Source organism: Muntiacus reevesi, chromosome 5 (genome assembly GCF_963930625.1).
Source record: "Muntiacus reevesi chromosome 5, mMunRee1.1, whole genome shotgun sequence".
NCBI lineage: Eukaryota > Metazoa > Chordata > Mammalia > Artiodactyla > Cervidae > Muntiacus > Muntiacus reevesi.
The window spans coordinates 46,319,410-46,338,518 of NC_089253.1; the positions used below are offsets into that span (position 1 = coordinate 46,319,410).

The 19,109-nt window shown below is 61.8% G+C and overlaps 1 protein-coding gene across 3 annotated transcripts; it reads left to right on the top strand.

Annotated features, from left to right (window-relative positions):
- The first annotated feature begins 13,816 nt into the window (after positions 1-13,816).
- Positions 13,817-16,238, top strand: CDKN1C (cyclin dependent kinase inhibitor 1C). Of its 3 annotated transcripts, none has more exons than XM_065936619.1 (4): positions 13,817-13,950; positions 14,133-14,773; positions 15,245-15,443; positions 15,543-16,238. In XM_065936619.1, the coding sequence occupies exons 2-4, from the start codon at positions 14,143-14,145 to the stop codon at positions 15,562-15,564; spliced, it is 852 nt and encodes a 283-aa protein (XP_065792691.1). In that variant the 5' UTR covers positions 13,817-13,950; positions 14,133-14,142; the 3' UTR covers positions 15,565-16,238. The 3 variants fall into 3 exon arrangements, with proteins under 3 accessions (XP_065792691.1, XP_065792693.1, XP_065792692.1); XM_065936621.1 differs by having other exon boundaries at positions 15,557-16,238; XM_065936620.1 differs by having other exon boundaries at positions 15,307-15,443.
- The last annotated feature ends 2,871 nt before the right edge of the window (positions 16,239-19,109 follow it).

Consider the following 19,109-nt stretch of genomic DNA (forward strand, 5'->3'; position numbering starts at 1 on the left):
TGTCTGCAGTCCTGAGGAGGTGCCCGCGGACTCAGATAGGAGGTGGTGACGGAGGACGAGAGTCTGCAAACCCTGGGAAGGAGGAGCTGGCGGGGTGTCTGGGTGGTGGCTGTCAGCTGAGAGGGAGCCAGGGTGTGTGCGGGGGGTGGGGTCTGGAGGGGAGAACCTTCTGGGGCTCAGTGCTCGAGGGGGTGGAGTCCTGGCTCAGACACAGGTACAGGAGGTGGGGTCTGAGCGGGAGGTGCGATAGCGTGTCTCGTGCATCAGGACAGTATTTAAGGCCCTGACGCTGGAAGAGTGAAAAAGCTGGCTTAAAACTCAACATTAAAAAAAAACAAAGATCATGGCATCTGTCCCATCACTTCACGGCAAACAGAAGGGGGAAAAAGTGGAAGCAGTTATAGATTTTATTTTCTCGGGTTCCCAAATCATTGCGGATGGTGACTGAAGACATTAGATTAAAAGATGCTTGCTTCTTAGAAGGAAAGCTATGACAAATCTAGACAGTGTATTAAAAAGCAGGGACATCACTTTGCCAGCAAGAGTCCCTATAGTCAAAGCTGTGGTTTTCCCAGTAGTCATGCATGGATGTGAGAAATGGGCCATAAAGAAGGCTGAGCGCTGAAGAATTGATGCTTTCGAGCTGTAGTGCCGGAGAAGGCTCTGGAGAGTCCCTTGGACAGCATGGAGATCAAACCAGTCAATCCTGCAGGTGATCAACCCTGAATATTCATTGGAAGAACTGAAGCTGAAGCTGAAGCTCCAATCCTTTGGCCACCTGATGCAAAGAGTTGACTCATTTGAAAAGACCCTGATTCTGGGAAAGATTGAGGGCAGGGGGAGAAGTGGACGACAGAGGATGAGATGATTGGATGGCATCACCAACTCAATGGACATGAGTTTGAGCAAGCTCTGGGAGATATTGAAGGACAGGGAAGCCTGGCATGCTGTAGTCCATGGAGTCACAAAGAGTCAGGCATGACTGAGCGATTGAACAACAGCTCTGAGACAAACCCAGGAGGGGACTGATGGGGGTCTCGTGGAACTGTGCCGATTACTCTTCCTGTTCACCAAGGGCTCACCTCAACGTCACCTCTTCAGGGAAGCCAAGGAGGTTTTGGCTGGAGCAGGATCCAGGCTGGGGGCAGGTCTCCAGGAGAGCTGACTCTCCCAGCCCAGGTGCCGAGGAACCGTCCAGACTGGAGTCTGTGACATAGACTTTGGGGACTGCAGTCTGGGCAGGGACTTCTTGGAGGAGGGGCAGGGGCTGGGCCTTGTGTGGGTTCTGACTCCCCTGTGGGCGGGGTCCTGGGACTGAGCCTTCAGGACTGGACCCGGCCACATCCCCAGAGGAGGCGCTGCCAGCCGCCGGGGGCTTCTCCGCTGACCTCTCGTGATGCGGGGCCCCCTGGGCCCAGGGTCCAGGCAGAGGCAGGGCTGCAGAGGCCTGGGGTCCCAGCTCTCATCCACTGGCTCTGCCCCACTCCCGGCCCAGTGCTGGGGTGCAGGGGTCATGGTGGGGTGGGGGTCACTCACTCCAGGGGCTCTTGCAGGCCGATGGCTACAGCTGGGAGAGGAAGACAGCTTTGATGGGGAAGCATGATGCATAGGCTGCTGGAGGCGGCATCCAGGCCAGAGGCCTGCAGACCGGAGACCCTGGGGCCCTCAGACGGCGCTGGGGTACAGTGTGTGATGGCCATGTCCCCTGTGACCCAAGAAGAGGAGGAACAGGGGATGCTGCTCTGGAAACCCTCAAGGAGGTGCTGACGGCCCCAGCTTGCCTGGGACCTGGGGCTTCCCATGTGCCAACAGGAACTGTCCTGGACAAGCCGGGCCACCCAGTTATCCTGCCTCTCGGGTCCCTGGAAGACAGACAGACTCACACTGGGCTCTGACTACAGCAAGGATTGGGGGCACGCTGGGGTGGAGGGCGGCCCGGGCGGCAGAGTGGGACTGGCACAGTGAGGCTGCAGGCCCCATCTCCAGGGCCCTGGGCTTCTGCAGGAACTGCAGCCTCAAGGGAGGGGTGTCCATCCAGGAGAGCCAGGGGTGAGTGGCCAGCCTCCAGTGGTCTGGCGTGGTGCGATGGTGGAAGGGTCAAAGGGCAGCTTGGAAGCAAAAGACGAGCCTTCCAACTTCCCAAGAAAGCAGGGCTCAGTGAGAAGAGCCACACACACCTGTGCCCCAGGCTGGGAGCAGAGAGGGCCCGAGGCAGGACACGTGGTCTGCACGCGCGCCTCTCCACGTGCCCCGGGTGTCACGGCCCCTGAAACAGGCACAGGCCCGAGGGACTTGGAGGGAGCTTGCTCTCTCTCCCCAAGGACCACCTCCTCCCATCCTGGGCCCTCATCTCCGGCTAGAAGGGACTGCCCCGGTTCTGACCATCCATCCCACGTCCACGTCTCCCGGAACCTCCACCCACTGGGAACTCAGCAGAGAATCCAGGGAGAAGCAGGGAGACTTCTAGGACCCAGAAGAGAAGTCACAAACCCACGCAGCCCCTCGTACCCTAGAGCCCCACCAAGCCCGGTCCCCTCCCCTCTCCAGGACGGCAGCTTCAGGGAGCCTGGCTATTCGGGTTCCGCTGGGGGCCGCCCCGCTGACGGCTGCAGGAGTGACAAGCGGTAGCTGCCCATCTCTGCTCTGGGCGCCCTGGGGCCTGGTGGGTAGGTTTCCAGGACCCCTGCTGCGTCCACGCCTGCGCCTCCGGCTGATGCCCTGCTCGGGGGTGGCCAGCTCTCGCACGCATTTTGCGAACGGAAATGCTACCTACGAGGGATGACCCAAGCCTCTCTCTCTGCCCCTGCCACCCTGGGTCTCAGCCCCGCTGGATGAACCGGTGAACACAGGGCACGGGTGGGACACCCCCGGTCCAGGCCTTGATCTGACAGTCAAGGAAGAGGGGCTCTGCAAGGTCATGGAGCCGACAGTGGCCAAGCAGGGGCCAGCCCCGCTCTGCAGGCAGCCCTGCTGGGCCAGCACGTCCACGGCTTAGCCGGCCTTGACAAGCGTCTCGTCCTCTCAAGCCTCAGCTTCCCCATCTGTGAGACGGTGTGTTTGTCAATCATGTCCAATGCTTTTCGACCCCATGGACTCTAGCCTGCCAGGCTCCTCTGCCCATGGAATTTTTCAGGTAAGAATATTGGAGTGGGTTGCCATTTCCTCCTGCAGGGGATCTTCCCTCACCCAGGGATCAAACCTGAATCTTTTGTGTCTCCTTCATTGCAGGCAGATTCTTTTTTAAAAAGCTATATTTATTTCTTTTTAATTGATTGATGATTGCTTTACAATATTGGTTTAATTTCTGTCGTTCATCAACATGAATTAGCCATGCTGCTGCTGCTAAGTTGCGTCAGTCGTGTCCGACTCTGTGCGACCCCATAGGCGGCAGCTCACCAGGCCCCTTCATCCCTGGGATTCTCCAGGCAAGAGTACTGGAGTGGGTTGCCATCAGCCATAGGTGTACATAGGTCAGGCCTTCCCAGTGGCTCAGCGGTAAAGAATCTGGCCTATAGTGTAGAAGTTGCTAGAGATGCAGGTTCAGTCCCTGGGTCGGGAAGATCCCCTGGAGGCGGGCATGGCATGAACATGGAGAATCCCATGAACAGAGGAGCCTGGTGGGCTACAGTTCATAGCGTCGCAAAGAGTCAGACACGACGGAAGTGACTTAGCAGGCACGCACGTACGTATGTCCCCTCCCTCTGGAAGCTCTCTCCCACCTCCCACCCTTTCCCACCCCGCTAGGTTGTTACACAGCCCTGGTTTGAGTTTCCGAGTAGTATAGCAAATTCCCATTGGCTGTCTAGTTACATATATATATGCTTCCCTGCTGCTCTCTCCACTCATCTCACCCTCTCCTTCCCCACTGGGTCCACAAGGCTGTCTGGGTCCACAAGGCTGTCTGTGTCTGCATCTCCATCACTGCCCTGATGGTGGCCCCATCTTTCTAGATTCCACATATATGAGTTAATATACGATATTCGCTTTTCTCTTTCTGACTCACTTCTAGGTTCATTCACCTCATTAGAACTGACTCAGATGCATTGCTTCTTATGGCTGAGAAGTAATCCATTGTTGGAGAAGGCGATGGCACCCCACTCCAGTACTCTTGCCTGGAAAACACCATGGACGGAGGAGCCTGGTGGGCTGCAATTCATGGGGTCGCTAAGAGTCGGGCATGACTGAGCGACTTCACTTTCACTTTTCACTTTCATCCATTGGAGAAGGAAATGGCAACCCCCTCCAGTGTCCTTGCCTGGAGAATCCCAGGGACGGGGGAGCCTGGTGGGCTGCCGTCTGTGGGGTCACACGGAGTTGGACACGACTGAAGCGACTTAGCAGCAGCAGCAGCAGCATTCCATTGTATGTATGTACCCCTGCCTCTTTATCCATTCATCTGTCGATGGACATCTAGGTTGCTTCCACGTCCTCGCTAGTGAATAGTGCTGCAGTGAACACTGAGGTACATGTGTCTTTTTCAGCTTTGGTTTCCTCAGGGTGTATGCCTAGAAGTGGGATTGCTGGGCCCTATGGTGGTTTTATTCTTGGTTTTTAAAGCAATCTCCAGGCTGTCTTCCATACTGGCTGCATCAATTTACATTCCCACCAGCAGCACAAGAGTGTTCCCTTTTCTCCACACTCTCTCCAGCACTTGCTGCTTGCAGATGTTTTGATGATGGCCATTCTGACCGGTGTGAGGTGACATCTCATCATAGTTTTGATTTGCATTTCTCTAATAATGAGCGATGTTGAGCATCTTTTCATGTATTTATTAGCCATTCATGTTTTCTTTGAAGAAATGTCTGTCTAGGTCTTTTGCCCACTTTTTGATTGGGCTGTTTTCCTGCTATTGAGTTGTATGAGCTGCTTATATATTTTGGAAATTAATCCTTTGTCAGTTGTTTTGTTTGCTATTATTTTCTCCCATCCTGAGGGTTGTGTTTTCACCTTGTTTCTACTTTCCTTTGCTGTGCAAAACTTTTAAGCTTAATTAGGTCTCATTTGTTTATTTTTCCCTCTTATTTCCATTATCCTAGGAGGTGGGTCATAGGGGATCTTGCTGTGATTTCTGTCTACAGTGTTCTGCTCGTGTTTTCTTCTGAGAGTTTATAGTTTCTGGTCTTATACTTTGGGGCTTCCTTGGCGGCTCGGTGGTAAAGAACCCGCCTGCAGGACAGGAGCTGTGGGAGACGTGGGCTTGATTCCTGGGTGGAGAAGATTCCCCTGGAGGAAGGCATGGCAACCCACTCCAGTGTTCTTGCCTGAAGAACCCCACGGACAGAGAACCCTGGTGGGCTACAGTCCACAGGGTCGCCAAGAGTCGGGCATGAGTGAGTGCCTTAGCGCACAGCATGCGTGGTCTTACATTTAGGTCTTTAACCCATTTTGAATTTATCTTTGTGTAGGGTGTTAGGAAGTGTTCTAATTTCGTTCTTTTGCACGTAGCTGTCGAGTTCTCCCAGCACCACTTATTGAAGAGTCTGCTGCTGCTGCTAAGTCGCTTCAGTCGTGTCCGATTCCATGCGACCCCATAGACGGCAGCCCACCAGGCTCCCCCGTCCATGGGATTTTCCAGGCAAGAGTACTGGAGTGGGGTGCCATTGCCTTCTCTGATTGAAGAGACTACCTTTTCCCAATTGCATATTCTTGCCTCCTTTGTCAAAGATAAGGTGCCACAGGTGTGTGGGTTTCTCTCTGAGCTTTCCATCTCGTTCCGTGGTTTAGTCTTCCGTTCTCGTGTCAGCACCAGACTGTCTTGATGACTGTAGCTCTGTAGTGTAGCCTATAGCTTTGCAGTATACACCTGAAATCGGGTAAGTTGGTTTCTCCAGCTCCATTCTTCTTTCTCTCAAGACTGCTTTGGCTGTTTGAGGTCTTTTGTGTTCCCATACGAATTGTGAAATTTTTTGTTCTAGCTCTGTGAAAAATGCCATTGGTAATTTGATATGCGGGCGGATTCCTTACTGCTGGGCTAAAGGGGACAACGCTAATTCCTCTCTTATAAGATACACATGCGGGCTTAATGGAGCAATTTGCACGTAAGTTGTGTGGCCAGGGGTGGCTACCTGGCACAGAGAGGGTGTGCTGCCCGCAGCAACTGGGTCCCGACCAGGGCCACTGCTGAGTGTCGGGCACGTGTGCAGAGGGTTGGACGGCCTGAGCGTTAGATGGAGACCCTCCAGGCAGAGCAAACTGCATCCACAGACGCCCCTGGGTGGGGCAGGGTCCTAGCTGCTTGTTATGTAAAGGCCGCTTCATCCTGTCTGACAGTTTATTGGGGAACTGCACATGACTAGGTGACACAGATGCTTTTGTTGGGGCCTGAGTCACACTGCCAGCCTGTGTCCCTGGGCTTGAAGCAAACGTCCGGGTTTTATTACAAAAGCAGCCGGTAGGGTCTTCAGGGCTTGGCTGGGCCTTGCCCTTCCGCCAGGTCCGGAGGGAGAGACCCGCCAGGAGGCTGCTGGCCAGGCACACAGGCATGGCCTCTGAGCCTCTTCGGGAGCCACGCAGATGAGAAAGCGAGGCACGGAGCGGTCACCTGTTTTCCTTTGCCCGAGGAGGAGGTGGTCACTCTGCCCAGCTCTGAAGCCCACAGATCTCCCCCGCCCCGTACCTACTGTCATGGGAGGCCTGCCAGCAGGGAGTGAGGTGGCAGAGGTGGAGAAGTCAGATGCCACCAGCAGGAATCCGGGCCCCCGGCACCCTGGGGGCAGCTGTGGCCGGTGGCCAGATCCTGACCCCCAGCAAGGGCCTGCTGCCTCTCACCTGCCACCTGCGCTCCAGAGTCACGAGGCGCCGTCCTCCTGAGTCCCCCCCTCCTCCTGCCTGCTGCCACCCCAGGCTCCTGGAGCCCTCAGACCTGGCCTCGCTGGGGCCCCCAGCCCCCGGCCTGGGGCCCCGTCATTACCCGCTTGACTGCCTTTCTCACCTCGCTCCCAGGCGCTGGCACCTGCCTCCACCACTCAGACTGCAGGAGCCTGGACCCCCAGCTAGAAACCTCTGGTGCTCCCTTGTGCCTTCAGGATGAAACCAGTCCTGAGCCAGACGGAGCCCCGGGCCCTGCGAGCCAGCCGTCTCCAGCCCCCGCCCGGCCCGTGCCCGTCTCCCTCTGCGTGGCACCAGCCGTGATGGGCTGGGAATGCCCGGCCCCTTCCCTGCCTGCGGCCCCCTCCCTTCCCAAGCTCCTCCTCCTCATCCCAGACCTGGAGTGGCCCCTGCTGGGGGCTCCTGCTGGGGGCTCGAGACTCCCCCTCATTGCACGACCCCTCCCCCGGTAGCTGTGGAGGGTCAGGGCTCGTGCCTGGTTGTGGGTGGCTTGGATGCGGATTGCAGGCCTTTCCTGGTGGCTTGCAGGGTTCCCTCAGGGTGCAGGCTTATTTTCGAGTGTGGACAGCTGATGGAGAATGCGGGGCACGCACGTCCTTCCAAGCTCGCGTCTTATCTGCTGCTCCCCAGTCAGATGCTCCCGCCTGAGGCGCCCGCATGTGCCCACGAGGCTCCAGGCCCTGGCTCCCAGCCCAGAAACGAGAGTTATGATTACCGATTTGGTTGTTGATGTTGTTAGGTGAATCAGAGTTCAGTTCGCAGACCAGGGGTGGAACCCAGGCCTCTGCCAGTGAACGTGCCCGTTTCAAACCCCTGGACCACCGAGGAGCTCCCAGCTTCAGGAGGAAGGGTCACACAACGCGGCTGCCCAGACCCTGCAGCGGGCGGCCCGGCGCAGGCCTTACGGGGGGGCTCGGACCAGCAACCCCGGTGGGGGGCGAAGGCAGGGGCCCTGGGGTGAGGCCTGGCCCCGGCGGGCCCTGATGGGGAGAAGAGGAGGAGGGTGGGGATGACGGGGCGGCGGGGAAGGAGGGAGGGAGTGGGGGGAAGGGAAGGGCAGGGGTCAGGGCCTGGGAAGCGGGGAGGGGAGAGGCCGGCAGGGCCCTCGCCTGGGGTCTGTGCTCTCTTGGTCTCCCCGCTCCCCGCCCCTGCTCCCTGGCTCCCGCCCGGCCCTGGAGACAGAAGAGGCCTGAGCACTATTTCCCACTAAGGTGTGAGTGACACCTAGGGGTGCTAGGATGGTTTTGAAACTGAGGCTCCCCCCTCCACAGACTTGACCCTGGGCAGACCCGCACCCCAATCCTAGACTTGAGACTCTGGGGTCACAGGGGACGAGGCCCTTGTCCAAACCACCCACAGGGTGAGGAAGGGGCTAGGTGGGCGGCGAGGGCGGGGCCGGCCTGGGGGACCGCTGGGGGACCGCTCGGGTCCCGGGTGCGCGCCGCGCGGGCTGCAGCGGACGGCGGTGCCGCCAGTGGACACCAGGGGGCAGCAGGCCCCCAGTTTCGGGCCTCCGGCGGCGGAGGAACGGTGGGGAGGGGGCCGGAGCCCGCCCGGGGCGCCGCTCACGTGGAGGACGGTCCCCCTCGCCCCAGCCCCTCTGGCGGGGCCATCGTGGGGCGGGGGGCCGGGAGGGGGGACGGGACAGACACCCCTGGCGCCGCGCGCCCGCTCTGCCCAGCCCCGGGCTCAGGGGAGGGCCGGCTTTCACCTCCTGACCCCTGTCCTGATCAGCTGCCTCGCTCACCTTGGAAACTCGCCCGGGGGGAGCTGGGGAAACGTGAAGAAAGAGTGGACGGGGGAGGGGACGGCTGGCGAGGGCGGCGGCGCTCCTGCACCCTGCCCTGCCGGGGGACGCCCCGGGGCTGGCCGCCGCAGTCCGGGGTCAGCACCAGGGCTCAGCGGGGTCTCTGAGGCCCGGAACCCCTGTCTTGTTGGGTGACTGCAGACCAAGTCCAGCTGGGCAGCGGGCGGTGAGGGGGTGGGACGCACTCACACCTCCTCCCTGGAGTCTCAGCTGCTCCTCAGTCAGGTGGGGTAGGGGCAGCCGGGTGGGAGGCGAGTCCCCGGTGTCCCCGGGTGGACAGAAGATGCTCACGGGGACCCCACTAATTCAAGAAGACAAGACAGGAAGTGGGGGGCATGCTGGGCGTGAGGGCTGGGGATGGGGGCAGTTTACTCCCGAGACAGGACCGTCCAGCCTGTCCCCTGCGGACGAGCAGGAGGGGAGCCTGGTGGGGCTCAGAGCTGACCACAGAGGGGTCTGAGGTGGGCCCTGGGCCCCTCCTGGGTGCCTGCCCTCTGCCCCAGGACTCCTCCCCTGCCCTGGGAGGCTCTGTGTGGAGCCTCGGGTGACCAGTGGTTCAGGGTCTCCAGGGCCGTTCAGGACCGAAGCCAGAAAAGTCCGCGGCAAGGTGGGACGAGGGGTCCCTCTGCTTGAGACCCCGGGGAGAGCGCAGGGGGCCGCCCCGGGCTACTTTGGAGTTGGGGCTGGGGCGCTCTGGGGCCCTGGGCTGCTCCTGTTCCCGCCGCCCCACCCCCCAGGGCTGCCCAGTCCCTCCCGCAGATTCGGGGGAGGGGGGCGTGAGGACCCCGGCCCGGACCCCCAGCACAAGGCCGCCCCTGTAATCGGAGCTTCGGATTCGCGTCGTGCGGCTTGTGGACGCGTCAGCGGAGGGAGGCCGGCACCTGCGGAGGACGTGCCTGGCAGCAGCCCGAGAACAGCCCGTTCTGGGGGGGCTGGGGGCGGGGCGAGCGGAGCGCGGGAACTCGGTGCGGGAGGGACAGCCCGGCCGGCCGCGCGGCGCTGGGCGCCCGCCAAGTGCGCCGGGAACCCTCCTGAGCAGGCGCGGGCGCAGAGCCGGGTCGAGCCGCCCATCGCTGGGGGCTGGCGGTTAATCTGTAACTCTCCCACCCCTTGGAGGCCCCATCTTGTAGACGAGGGAAGGTGAAGCTTAGAGGGGCCTGCGGGGCCGGCCCGGGGCCTTGGTGCTGTTTGCTGCTGCATGATGTGCCTTGACGCCCCGGGCGTGCTGCGTGGGCCGGTGGAAAGCCTTGCCCTGGTGGGCGCCAGGTGGACAAGCTAAGACCTACACGGGGGAAGAAACATGACCGAGCAGGAGTATGGTCACCTCCCTGGTGGGATGAACCCTAGGGGTCAGCCATCCCTGGGCAGGGCTTGGGAGGGATGTCAGGGGAGGGGAACCTGGGAGCTCTGGACTTTTCCTCTCCTGCTTTCCTGCCTACTAGACCCTCATAGGCGTCCAGGGGTCTTGGCCAGGGGCATGAACCAGCTGTCCTTGAGCGCTGGATGACCACAGGCAGTGTGCTTAACCCGTCTGAGCCATGAGCTCCTCTCTCGGAAAATGAGCATCAAAACACCTCCCTCTGCAGGGTCTGGAAAGGGTTATGAGGCAAGGTGTCCAGCCAGGGTGCAGGGCAGGCTGGTCCCTGGTGTGGTCAGGGTTCGCCGTGTCCCTCCAGACTTCTCAGATGGGACGCCACTCGGGATAGCAGTTGGGGAGCTGCTTGGAGGGCCACAGGCACAGACAGGCCCAGGAGAACTGTGGGGGGTGAGCCCCCCAACACACACTGGCCCTGTGGGCCCCCAGGAGAAGGGGGGTTTGGGGCAGCTAGAGAGGCGGCTGGTGGGGGACTCGGTCAGCAGGGGGCAGCACGCGGCTGCGGATGGCGTTTTCCGGACACCAGGGACCTGGCTCCCACTTAAGTCCGGAAAGGCTCCCTCTCCCAGACTCAGCCTCCACAGCTGTAAACAGAGCCCACAATACCCAGCCCGCCTGCAGGGCTTTGTGAGGACTAAACCCCACCGGGGCCTCGACCACTGTAAGCTGGAGTAGGCCCTTGCACCTTCTCCAACCTTCACTCCTCGTCTAGAAAGTGCCCCCCCCGGGTCTACCCAGGCCATCTATGCAGGTCGGGGGAACCAGTGTCTGTCACAGACTCCCCTCATTTTTACAGTGGCTGAAGATGCTATAAAAGTTCATTTCGTATGCCCAAGATGGTCAGGTGGGTGTGCAGAGGGCGCCGCTGGGGCTGGGGTGGGGGGTCCCACTCTGGGTGGGCTTTCAGGGCTCCTGCCCCCTGCAGCAGGGAGAAGGAGGATTGCCCTGTGGGCCTGGTGGGGAAGCGGCCCCTGCCCATGTTCCGTAGCACCCCCACCCCCCCCACCCCGGCCGCTAAGGGCTGGGGGAGAACCACGTGGTTCAGTGTGCTTAGAGGAGAAGGCAGAGGTTTGGTGAGCTCATGGCTTTTCCTGTGTCCTCCTCGGTTGGCCGAGGGGCGAGCTACAGTGATACAGGACGCTGCAGGGGGCCTGGTGCTTAGGCCTGCCACCCCCCCCACCCCCCCCACCCCCCGGCTGCAAATAGGCTCTGCTCTCCTCCCCTCTTGCAGGATTTGGGGGCGAGAGTAGCCACACCCCTCCTGGTTCTGATGTCTGCACAAACCTTGTTCCTTTTCGCTTTTTTCCTTCGGCTACATTTTTAATTACAAAAGTAGAGCCTGGATCTTGTGCCTAGATAGATGCTTGCTCTCAGAGGCTGTGGGCCTCTTCTCAGGGCAGAACTCAGCTCCCCCACCGCCCCCATCCCAGGCTCAGGGAAGGACCTAGCCCACTCCTGGGGCCAGCAGGTTCAGTAGGCCAGTGGGTACCACATTGGATCAAATTCGGGATCCCAGACTCACAAAGTCACCCCCCTGCACTAACAAGGCGACCCAGAGAGGAGGTGTCCCTGCAGCCCCTGGAGAAGTATTAAGTAGGAAGTCAGAAGACAGGCGGTGGGGCGGGTCTAAACCCTGCCTTGCGGCCCTGGCGGCTCACCCAGGCTCTCTGTTCCCTGCCCTGTAGGACAGGTGGGGCTCAGTCAGGGGGCCACGGAAACCATCCTGCCCAGGGTTCAGCTGCCCGAGGCCCCACGGCTGCGGCACTGTGTGACCTGGTGAGATGCCACACCCACCCCCGTCCGTGGAGGCCAGGCTCTGAGTCACAGGCTGCTGCGCTTGTCACGGTGGAGGCCCTGGGGCCCACCAGCTGGACTCAGCTGGCACCCACGGAGGTGTCCTGTGTGCCCCGGAGGGGCTGGAGAGGCCCTCCTACGCCTTTCCCTGGACGGTGCACGCAGAGGGCGGGTCACGTGGAGGCCTGGTTTACCGCCGGCTCCCGGTAATCTACGAGGAGCGTGCCAGGTCTCCCGCCCCGTGGGGCCCTGGGCGGACAGGTGCTCACACCATAAGGCAGTCCCCGGGGGTCCGGAGCGGGGCTGGGAGGGCGGCGGCTTCTCTCTTGTTGGAAAGGAGACAGCCTGGAGACAAAGCCTGGGTTGGGGGTTGGCCCTTCCCCGGCTTGCCTTCCTGCATGGCTAGAGCAGGGCATCCTGACCCGGTGGGAAACCCTCGAGGCGGGGGGCACGTGGCTCCATGTGGTGTGTTCACTGCCCGCTGTGGACTGTGCATACGGCCTCTGGGGAGGCTGGCGCGGCCGTGGCACTCGGGTGGGGCGAGGCCCAGGCTGGGAGACACGAGCCCCGCCCAACGGATCCACAGGGCCAGGGCAGCCTTTGTCATCTTGTTTTTATTTTCCCGGAAGGTAAAAACTTGTCGCATCTGTACTTGCTGTGGGAAATTTGGACTACAGTGTACAAAAAAGAATAAAGAAATTGACACAAAGCATCAGCTTTGGTCCTGCTCTCCAGAGCCAACAGTGGTAACCTGCCCCTTCCCTCAGCTGGGTTGATGCCCCTCCCTTCAAACCTTGCCTCCCCTGAGCCGCCTCCATCTGCAGTGTCGTCCCGGAGCCCCGTTCCCTGAGTGTCCTGGAACCCACGGGACCCTGCGGGGGAGTCAGACAGGTGGGGTTGGGCCAGCCTCCTCTAACCTCCTTCACTGGGCCCCTGGGCTCCCCAGTGGAGAAGCCTCCAGTGCCCTGTCCAATATCGAGCACTGCAGCCTCCAGCCAGCCAGACTGGGCAGTCCGGAACCCCGCCTGGCCAAGCCCTATGCGGCTGAGCACCCAGTTAGTGATGTGATGGGCACAGCTCAGGATGGGCATGGCCAGTTTCCCATCCACTGAGTAGGGTGGGCAGCCTCAAGAGCTAGGGTCTTCAGACCCTGGCCCCAGACGATTACAGCTGGCCCTCAAGGTGTCTGCCACTTTGCCCTGGGAGAAAAGTGGAGCAGAGCTTTCCTCCCCCTGGTCCCCCAAACCCTCTTTCTCTTAGCTGGAAGGCCTTCGGTCTAGCAGGTGTTAGGGCTCCAGGTGCGCGGAACCCCGGCAGGGACACAAGCCTCGGGCGCGGCAGGCCGCGCGGGGGCACCCGAAGACCCCCTCTAGCTCCAGCCAGGGACGAGCTGTCCGCGGCGGCTTAAAGGCCCGTCAAGTGGCACCGGAGGCCGAAGGCCGAGCGCAGGCGGCCGGGCTGGACGACCCCCGGGGGGCCAGTTGGGCCAGGCTGAACGCCGGTCCTGCCGGGGGGTCGTCGCCCGCCGAGCCCGGGAGGGCGCGCGGGCTGGGGTGTCGGGGGGCCCTCGCCGCCGTCGCCGAGCAGCCCCCGCCTTGCAGACAAAGGAGCCGGCGGGGGGCGGGAGCGGGGGTGGGGGCGGGGGGGGATGGGGCGAGGGGGCGGGGCGCCGCGGTGTCACGTTACCGCCCGCAGCGCCCTTTAACTTCGGCCCCGCCCCGCGCCCCGCCCCCGCCCCCGCCGCCGCGCGCGCCCCGCGCCCTGCCAATCGGGCCTCGCGCCCCGCCCCGCCCTCGGGTGGGTGTGTGCGCAGGGCCAATGGGCGGCGGGCGGGGGCGGGGCGCCGGGGGGGCGGGGGAAGTGCGGCGCCGGCCAATCGCCGCGGTGTTGTTGAAACTGAAAATACTACATTATGCTAATAGCAGCAGGGCCCGCGCGCGGGGGGGCGGGGGGGGGGGGTGGGACCCTCGCGTATAAAGGGGCGCGCGAGGACTGGGCGTTCCACAGGCCAAGTGCTCTGCGCTCGGTGGGTGCCAGCCAGGCCGGAGCCAGCCGAGCGAGCGAGGACAGGCACAGAGGGGGCGCGGCCGCCGGTCGGACGACACCGCGAACGAGCCTCAGGAGCAGTCAGCGTCCCGACAGCCAGGTAGCCGCCGCGCACACTCCCGCCGCGTCCCTGTGCAAATGCAGACTCCGGCTGAGCGGGGTCTCACTTGCACGCGGCCCCCGCCCTCCTTCCCTCTCCTCCTCCCCCCTCCTCCTTTTCCTCTCCTCTCCTGCCGCCCGTCCCGCGCAGCCCCCGGACACGTCCGACGTGTGTCTCCGCAGCGCATTGGCAATGGAGCGCCTGGTCGCCCGCCGCAACTTTCCCATGATCGCGCGCACCAGCGCCTGCCGCAACCTCTTCGGGCCGGTGGACCACGAGGAGCTGGGCCGCGAGCTGCAGATGCGCCTGGCCGAGCTGAACGCCGAGGACCAGCGTCGCTGGGACTACAACTTCCAGCTGGACATGCCGCTGCCGGGCCCCGGGCGCCTGCAGTGGACCGAGGTGGACAGCGAGTCCGTGCCCGCCTTCTACCGCGAGACGGTGCAGGTGGGGCGCTGTCGCCTGCTGCTGGCGCCTCGTCCCCGCCCGGACGGCGCGGCCAACAGCCCGCCTCCCGGGGCGCTGGCCGATGAGTCCCTCGACGGCCTCGGGGAGGCGCCGGCGTCGCCGTCCAGCGGCCAGGCCGTAGCGCCTGCCCAGGCCGCGGCCCCGGCGCCTCAAGAGGGCGCCGAGCCGGAGGCGGTCCCGCCGCCTCGCAGCCAGGAGCCCCAGGCCGAGCCGCCGCTCTCAGGGATTTCGGGGCGCCCCGTGCCGGGCACTGCCGCCGCTGCCACCAACACCGCCGCCAGCGCCGCCGCTGCTGCCACCACTGCCGCCGCCGGAGGCGCCGCGATCAAGAAGCTGTCCGGGCCTCTCATCTCCGGTGAGTCCCGCGGGCCCCGCCCCGGCCCGGCTCGGCCCTGCTTTGTCCGGCCAGCCGGGTTCCCCGGCCCTCGGGGGCCTCCCTGGGTCCCCGCCTCCTCCGTGGCGTTAAAGGGCCCGCAGCGCGCGGGGCGAGGTTATGCCCGCACCCCGTCCCCACCCTGTGGTCGTGCTCTCGAGAGGTTCTCACGGGAGGGTTGGGAGGGCGCGCCCTGCTCCCCTCTGAGCACGATCCACGCCGGGGCCACCGAAGCCCGTCCTCGGGCGCGGCCCGGCGCCGCAATCGCGGCGCGGAGTGGGTTAAACGCGGCGGTAGCCCCGGGGGGCTTGGCCGCGGGACAAGGGGAAATGCTTACACTGCACATTGCGCGGCGACGTAAACAAAGCTGACCCGCCGCGGACCTCGGCGCGGGCGGGGACGGCGCCCCTGCCCCGGACCGGCAGCCGCCCGCGCGCCCCACTCTCCGCCCAGGCCCCCTCTCAGGTTCCCCGGCCCGCCCCGCCCTGATCGGCTCCGCGCGCTGTCGCCGGCAGACTTCTTCGCCAAGCGCAAGAGATCTGCGCCCGAAGCCAAGGCGTCGAACGAAGTTCCCGCGGGATGCGCCGCGCCTGGCGCCGCGCCAGCCGTCGGCTCGGCTGAGCAAACCCCGCGCAAGCGGCTGCGATGAGAGGTGAGGGCGGCGGCCGCGGCGGGGGGGCGGGGAGGGGCGCCCCGCGCGGTCCTCGCGGCCCTTCTGTCGCCCCTCGCTCACTGAGCCTCTCTCCCGCAGCCTCGAGCCCAAAGAGCCCTGACGGAACCCGTCGGGCAGCGGACAGAGGAGGAGCGCTGGGCCTCGGCTGGGACCGTTCATGTAGCAGCAACCTGCGGCAGCTGCCGCGAAGCGTTCGGTTTCGTGTTTAAAGTTTGACAACTGTGCAATGTATTAATAACGTCTTTTATATCTAAATGTATTCTGCCCAAGGAGTACACTGGTCCCAAGGTGTAAAGCTTTAAGAGTCATTTATATAAAATGTTTAATCTCTGCTGAAACTCAGTGCAAAAAAAATGAAAAAAGACAAAAAAAAAAGGAAAAAAGAAAAAAACCCTGTATATTTGTACAAAAATTTTTAAAGTTATACTAACTTATATTTTCTATTTATGTCGAGGCGTGGGCCGCTCTGCCACGCCGCAGCTCGGTTATTGGTTATGCCAAAGGCACCTCACTCGCATCTGGTTATCAACAAATGTAAAGTTATTTTTTGTAGCGTATTCAGGGGGGAGGGGTCACTCACAAGCTGTAGCTGCCGTACAAGCCCATCTAGCTTGCAGTCTCTTCGCGCTTTCGCTGTCTCTTTTTACTATTATGATTATTTTAAACTTGAAGACAAATCTGTTTTTTTTTTGAAATGGTTCCTGAGCCGTCTGCACCACTGCCCCGGCTCCTCGTCCGCCGGGTTCTAAATAAAGAGGCCGAAAAATGCTGCAACTCAGCTCCCGTGTGCTTGTACTGCCTCCAGCTTTCGCCCTTGGCGCCCCCCAAAAGTTAGGGAGTTAGAGCTGGCGGGGGCAGCCTAAGAGGGCGGGGGACGAGGACTTTTCCTGGCAGCGCTAGCTCGCCCACGTGCACCACGGCGCTAATTTAGGGATGAGCGGCCCCGCCCTCGCTGTCGGTTTATCACACACACGAATACACACACACACCCCGTGCAGGGCTCGGAGCAGAGACCAAGACTCAGTTTCCCTGGCTCCGGGGAAGCCACGCATACCCCGGCTGCCCAGTGGGACTCAGGCGGGCCCCGGCGGGGGCCGGGCTGGTCGCGGGCCCAATGAGCGGGAACTTAGCTTTTAAAGTTCTCGAGACCCCGTACAAGGTGGAGCCTCAAGCCGCTCCGAAGCCCCCAGCTTCGTGGGCCCTGGTGTCCCCCAGGGTGGGGCCGCAGGACCCAGATGTGTTCCCGGCCTGTTGGGCCCACAGTGGGGGAGGGGCGGGCTGCGGGGGAAGAAGGGGGAGGGGGAGACAAGGGGAGGCGCCCAGCGGCAGGTGGGGGTGGGGAGGGATGCGATGCGCCACGGCTTCGGTGGAAGAATTCAAGACTCGGTCCACGCGCACCCATCAGCCTTCTCGTCTCCAACTGCTCCCTTTTAGTCAAAGGGAGAGGTTTATTGTATATATTTTTTAGTAGCTGACCTATAAACCTCTGAAAATTATGGCTTACAACGGAAAGGGTGACGGAAAAGAGCAAAATCCGAAGGCCAGCGGTATTTTTGCTGGTGCCTCGGACCAGGGGAAGCGGAGAAGTGGTGGTGTATTTTTCTAAGTTAACTGTTTTGGGGCTGTTTGCGACACTGATGTCCCCCACGGGTCAGGGTCAAAGGCTTGGCTGAAGCCTCAGTCCTGGAGGTTCACTTACCCTCCCCCAGCTGCCTGAAAGGGTGGGAAGCAGGATGATGGAGACCGGTCCCCAGGCCCAGCTGGGGCTGAGAAAAGCCCCCCACTTCCCACCACTCAACGCCGTCCCCCGCTTCCCCCGACCCGGGGACACGAGAGTGGGGCCCCTGCTGCCTTCAGCACAACCGGAATACAATGAGACCTGCCGTGACTTCAGCCCCCACGCCTATCCTCCAGCGTGGGGGTCTGCCCGAGGCCTGCCCCCCACCACACCGTGTGACCAGAAGCCAGCGAAGTCCTGCTGAGCGGGTGAGGGTGGTGGGAGCCATGGAGGGCAGCGACAGCCTGCCTGAATGACACTCGTGACTGAGGACAGAGTCTGGCCGGGGTGGGCACCTCCCCACCCCCACACTCAGTGCTGCCCAGGCATCCTGGCCCCTGTCTGCCTCCCACAGCCCTAGCCCCCCGCCTGGGACCTGCGGATGCAGCCCCCTGCCACCTGGATTCCTGGTGTCACCGAGGGTGGCTTTCTCAAAAACAGCACCAGGGCCGTGTAGAGATGGGGGCTAGTTCCTCCCCTAAGGGAAGGGGCTTGCAGCAGAGACCCAGAGGCTGCCCCCCTGTAGGGAAAAAGCCCTGCATTTTGAGTCATATGTGTGACCAGGAGGCTTATTATGGACCAGGCTGGGAAGACAGAATATAGGGCCTTTAACCAGAAACCGAGGAAGGGAGGATGAAGGGGCAGAAGCTGAGGAGGGACTGCCCTGGGCAGTGGTGGGCAAGGCACTTTGGCTGGGTGTTTGGGCATGGGCTGGCACCCATGTGCCAGGCGGGACGGGGCCTGTGTGTGGACGGGGGACCAAGGCTGAGAGGGAGACAAGGTGAGTGCATTGGAGCCGGAGGGTCCTGGTGAAGCAGGAGAGTGGGGCCAAGGGGGCCCCCAAGGAGAGTGGGGAGGTCTTCCCTGGCGCTGGCCTGGCCTTCTTGGTGCATGTTGGGGGGGGCACACAGTTTAAACATGAATAATGCTTAATTGAATAAATGTAGCCGTTCCTTTTAGGGTATGCCTCCCGGGCCTCCTCACTCCCTGCTCCCCTGGTCTCCTGGACCTTCCTGGGTCTGATGAACTGGGTCTGACCTTCCTCTAGCCAGTAGGGAGCCCTTGGTGGGGGCGGGGGGTGGGGGGACGGGGGGCTGATTCAGAGGGGACAGAAGCTGAGGCAATTTCAGAAAGCACCCTAAGGCTGCTGGGATGGGAGTGAAGCAGTGGCCACTTAGGGGCTCCTCTGGCGACCCAGGCAGAGGTACCAGGTTGGGATTTGCTGGTGGCCTGGGCTGGGATGGGGAGGAGGGGGACCGGAAGGCAGGCAGGGGGAGGCCTGTGAGGGCCCTGGTGCCGTGTACATGTCAATGTGGGCCGTGCTCAGAGCCTAGGAGCCCTTTCCAGAGAAAGGCGGAGTCCCCCCGTTTTTGGACACAAGTTGTTGTCCAGGCTGCCCTGATTTCCACTCTCAGCCAGGCCCTGTGGTCGCCATGACACATTTAGTTCTCTCAAGAGTCCTGTCAGTGAGGCCTTAGCTTTCCACGTTACAGGTGAGGGTGGCATGGCCACTGGCCCAAGGTCACTTGCTGGTAAAATGCCAGGCAGGGCGCAGCCCACGCTGCTGGCTCCATGGCACTAACTGCCTTCCCTGATGCTGTCTCAGGAGCATCTGTTTTTAAATTTTACATTATTCAGTGGTCTTCTCTGGGGGCTCAGTTGGTCAAGAGTCTGCCTGCAATGCAATGCAGGAGACCCAGGTTCAAACTCTGGTGGGGGGGAAGATCCCCTGGAGAAGGAAATGGGAACCCACTCCAGTATTCTTGCCTGGAGAATCCCATGGACAGAGGAGCCTGATGGCTACAGTCCATAGGGTCACAAAGAGTCACACGACTCTTTATTCAAATATTTAATATTCAAATATTAAT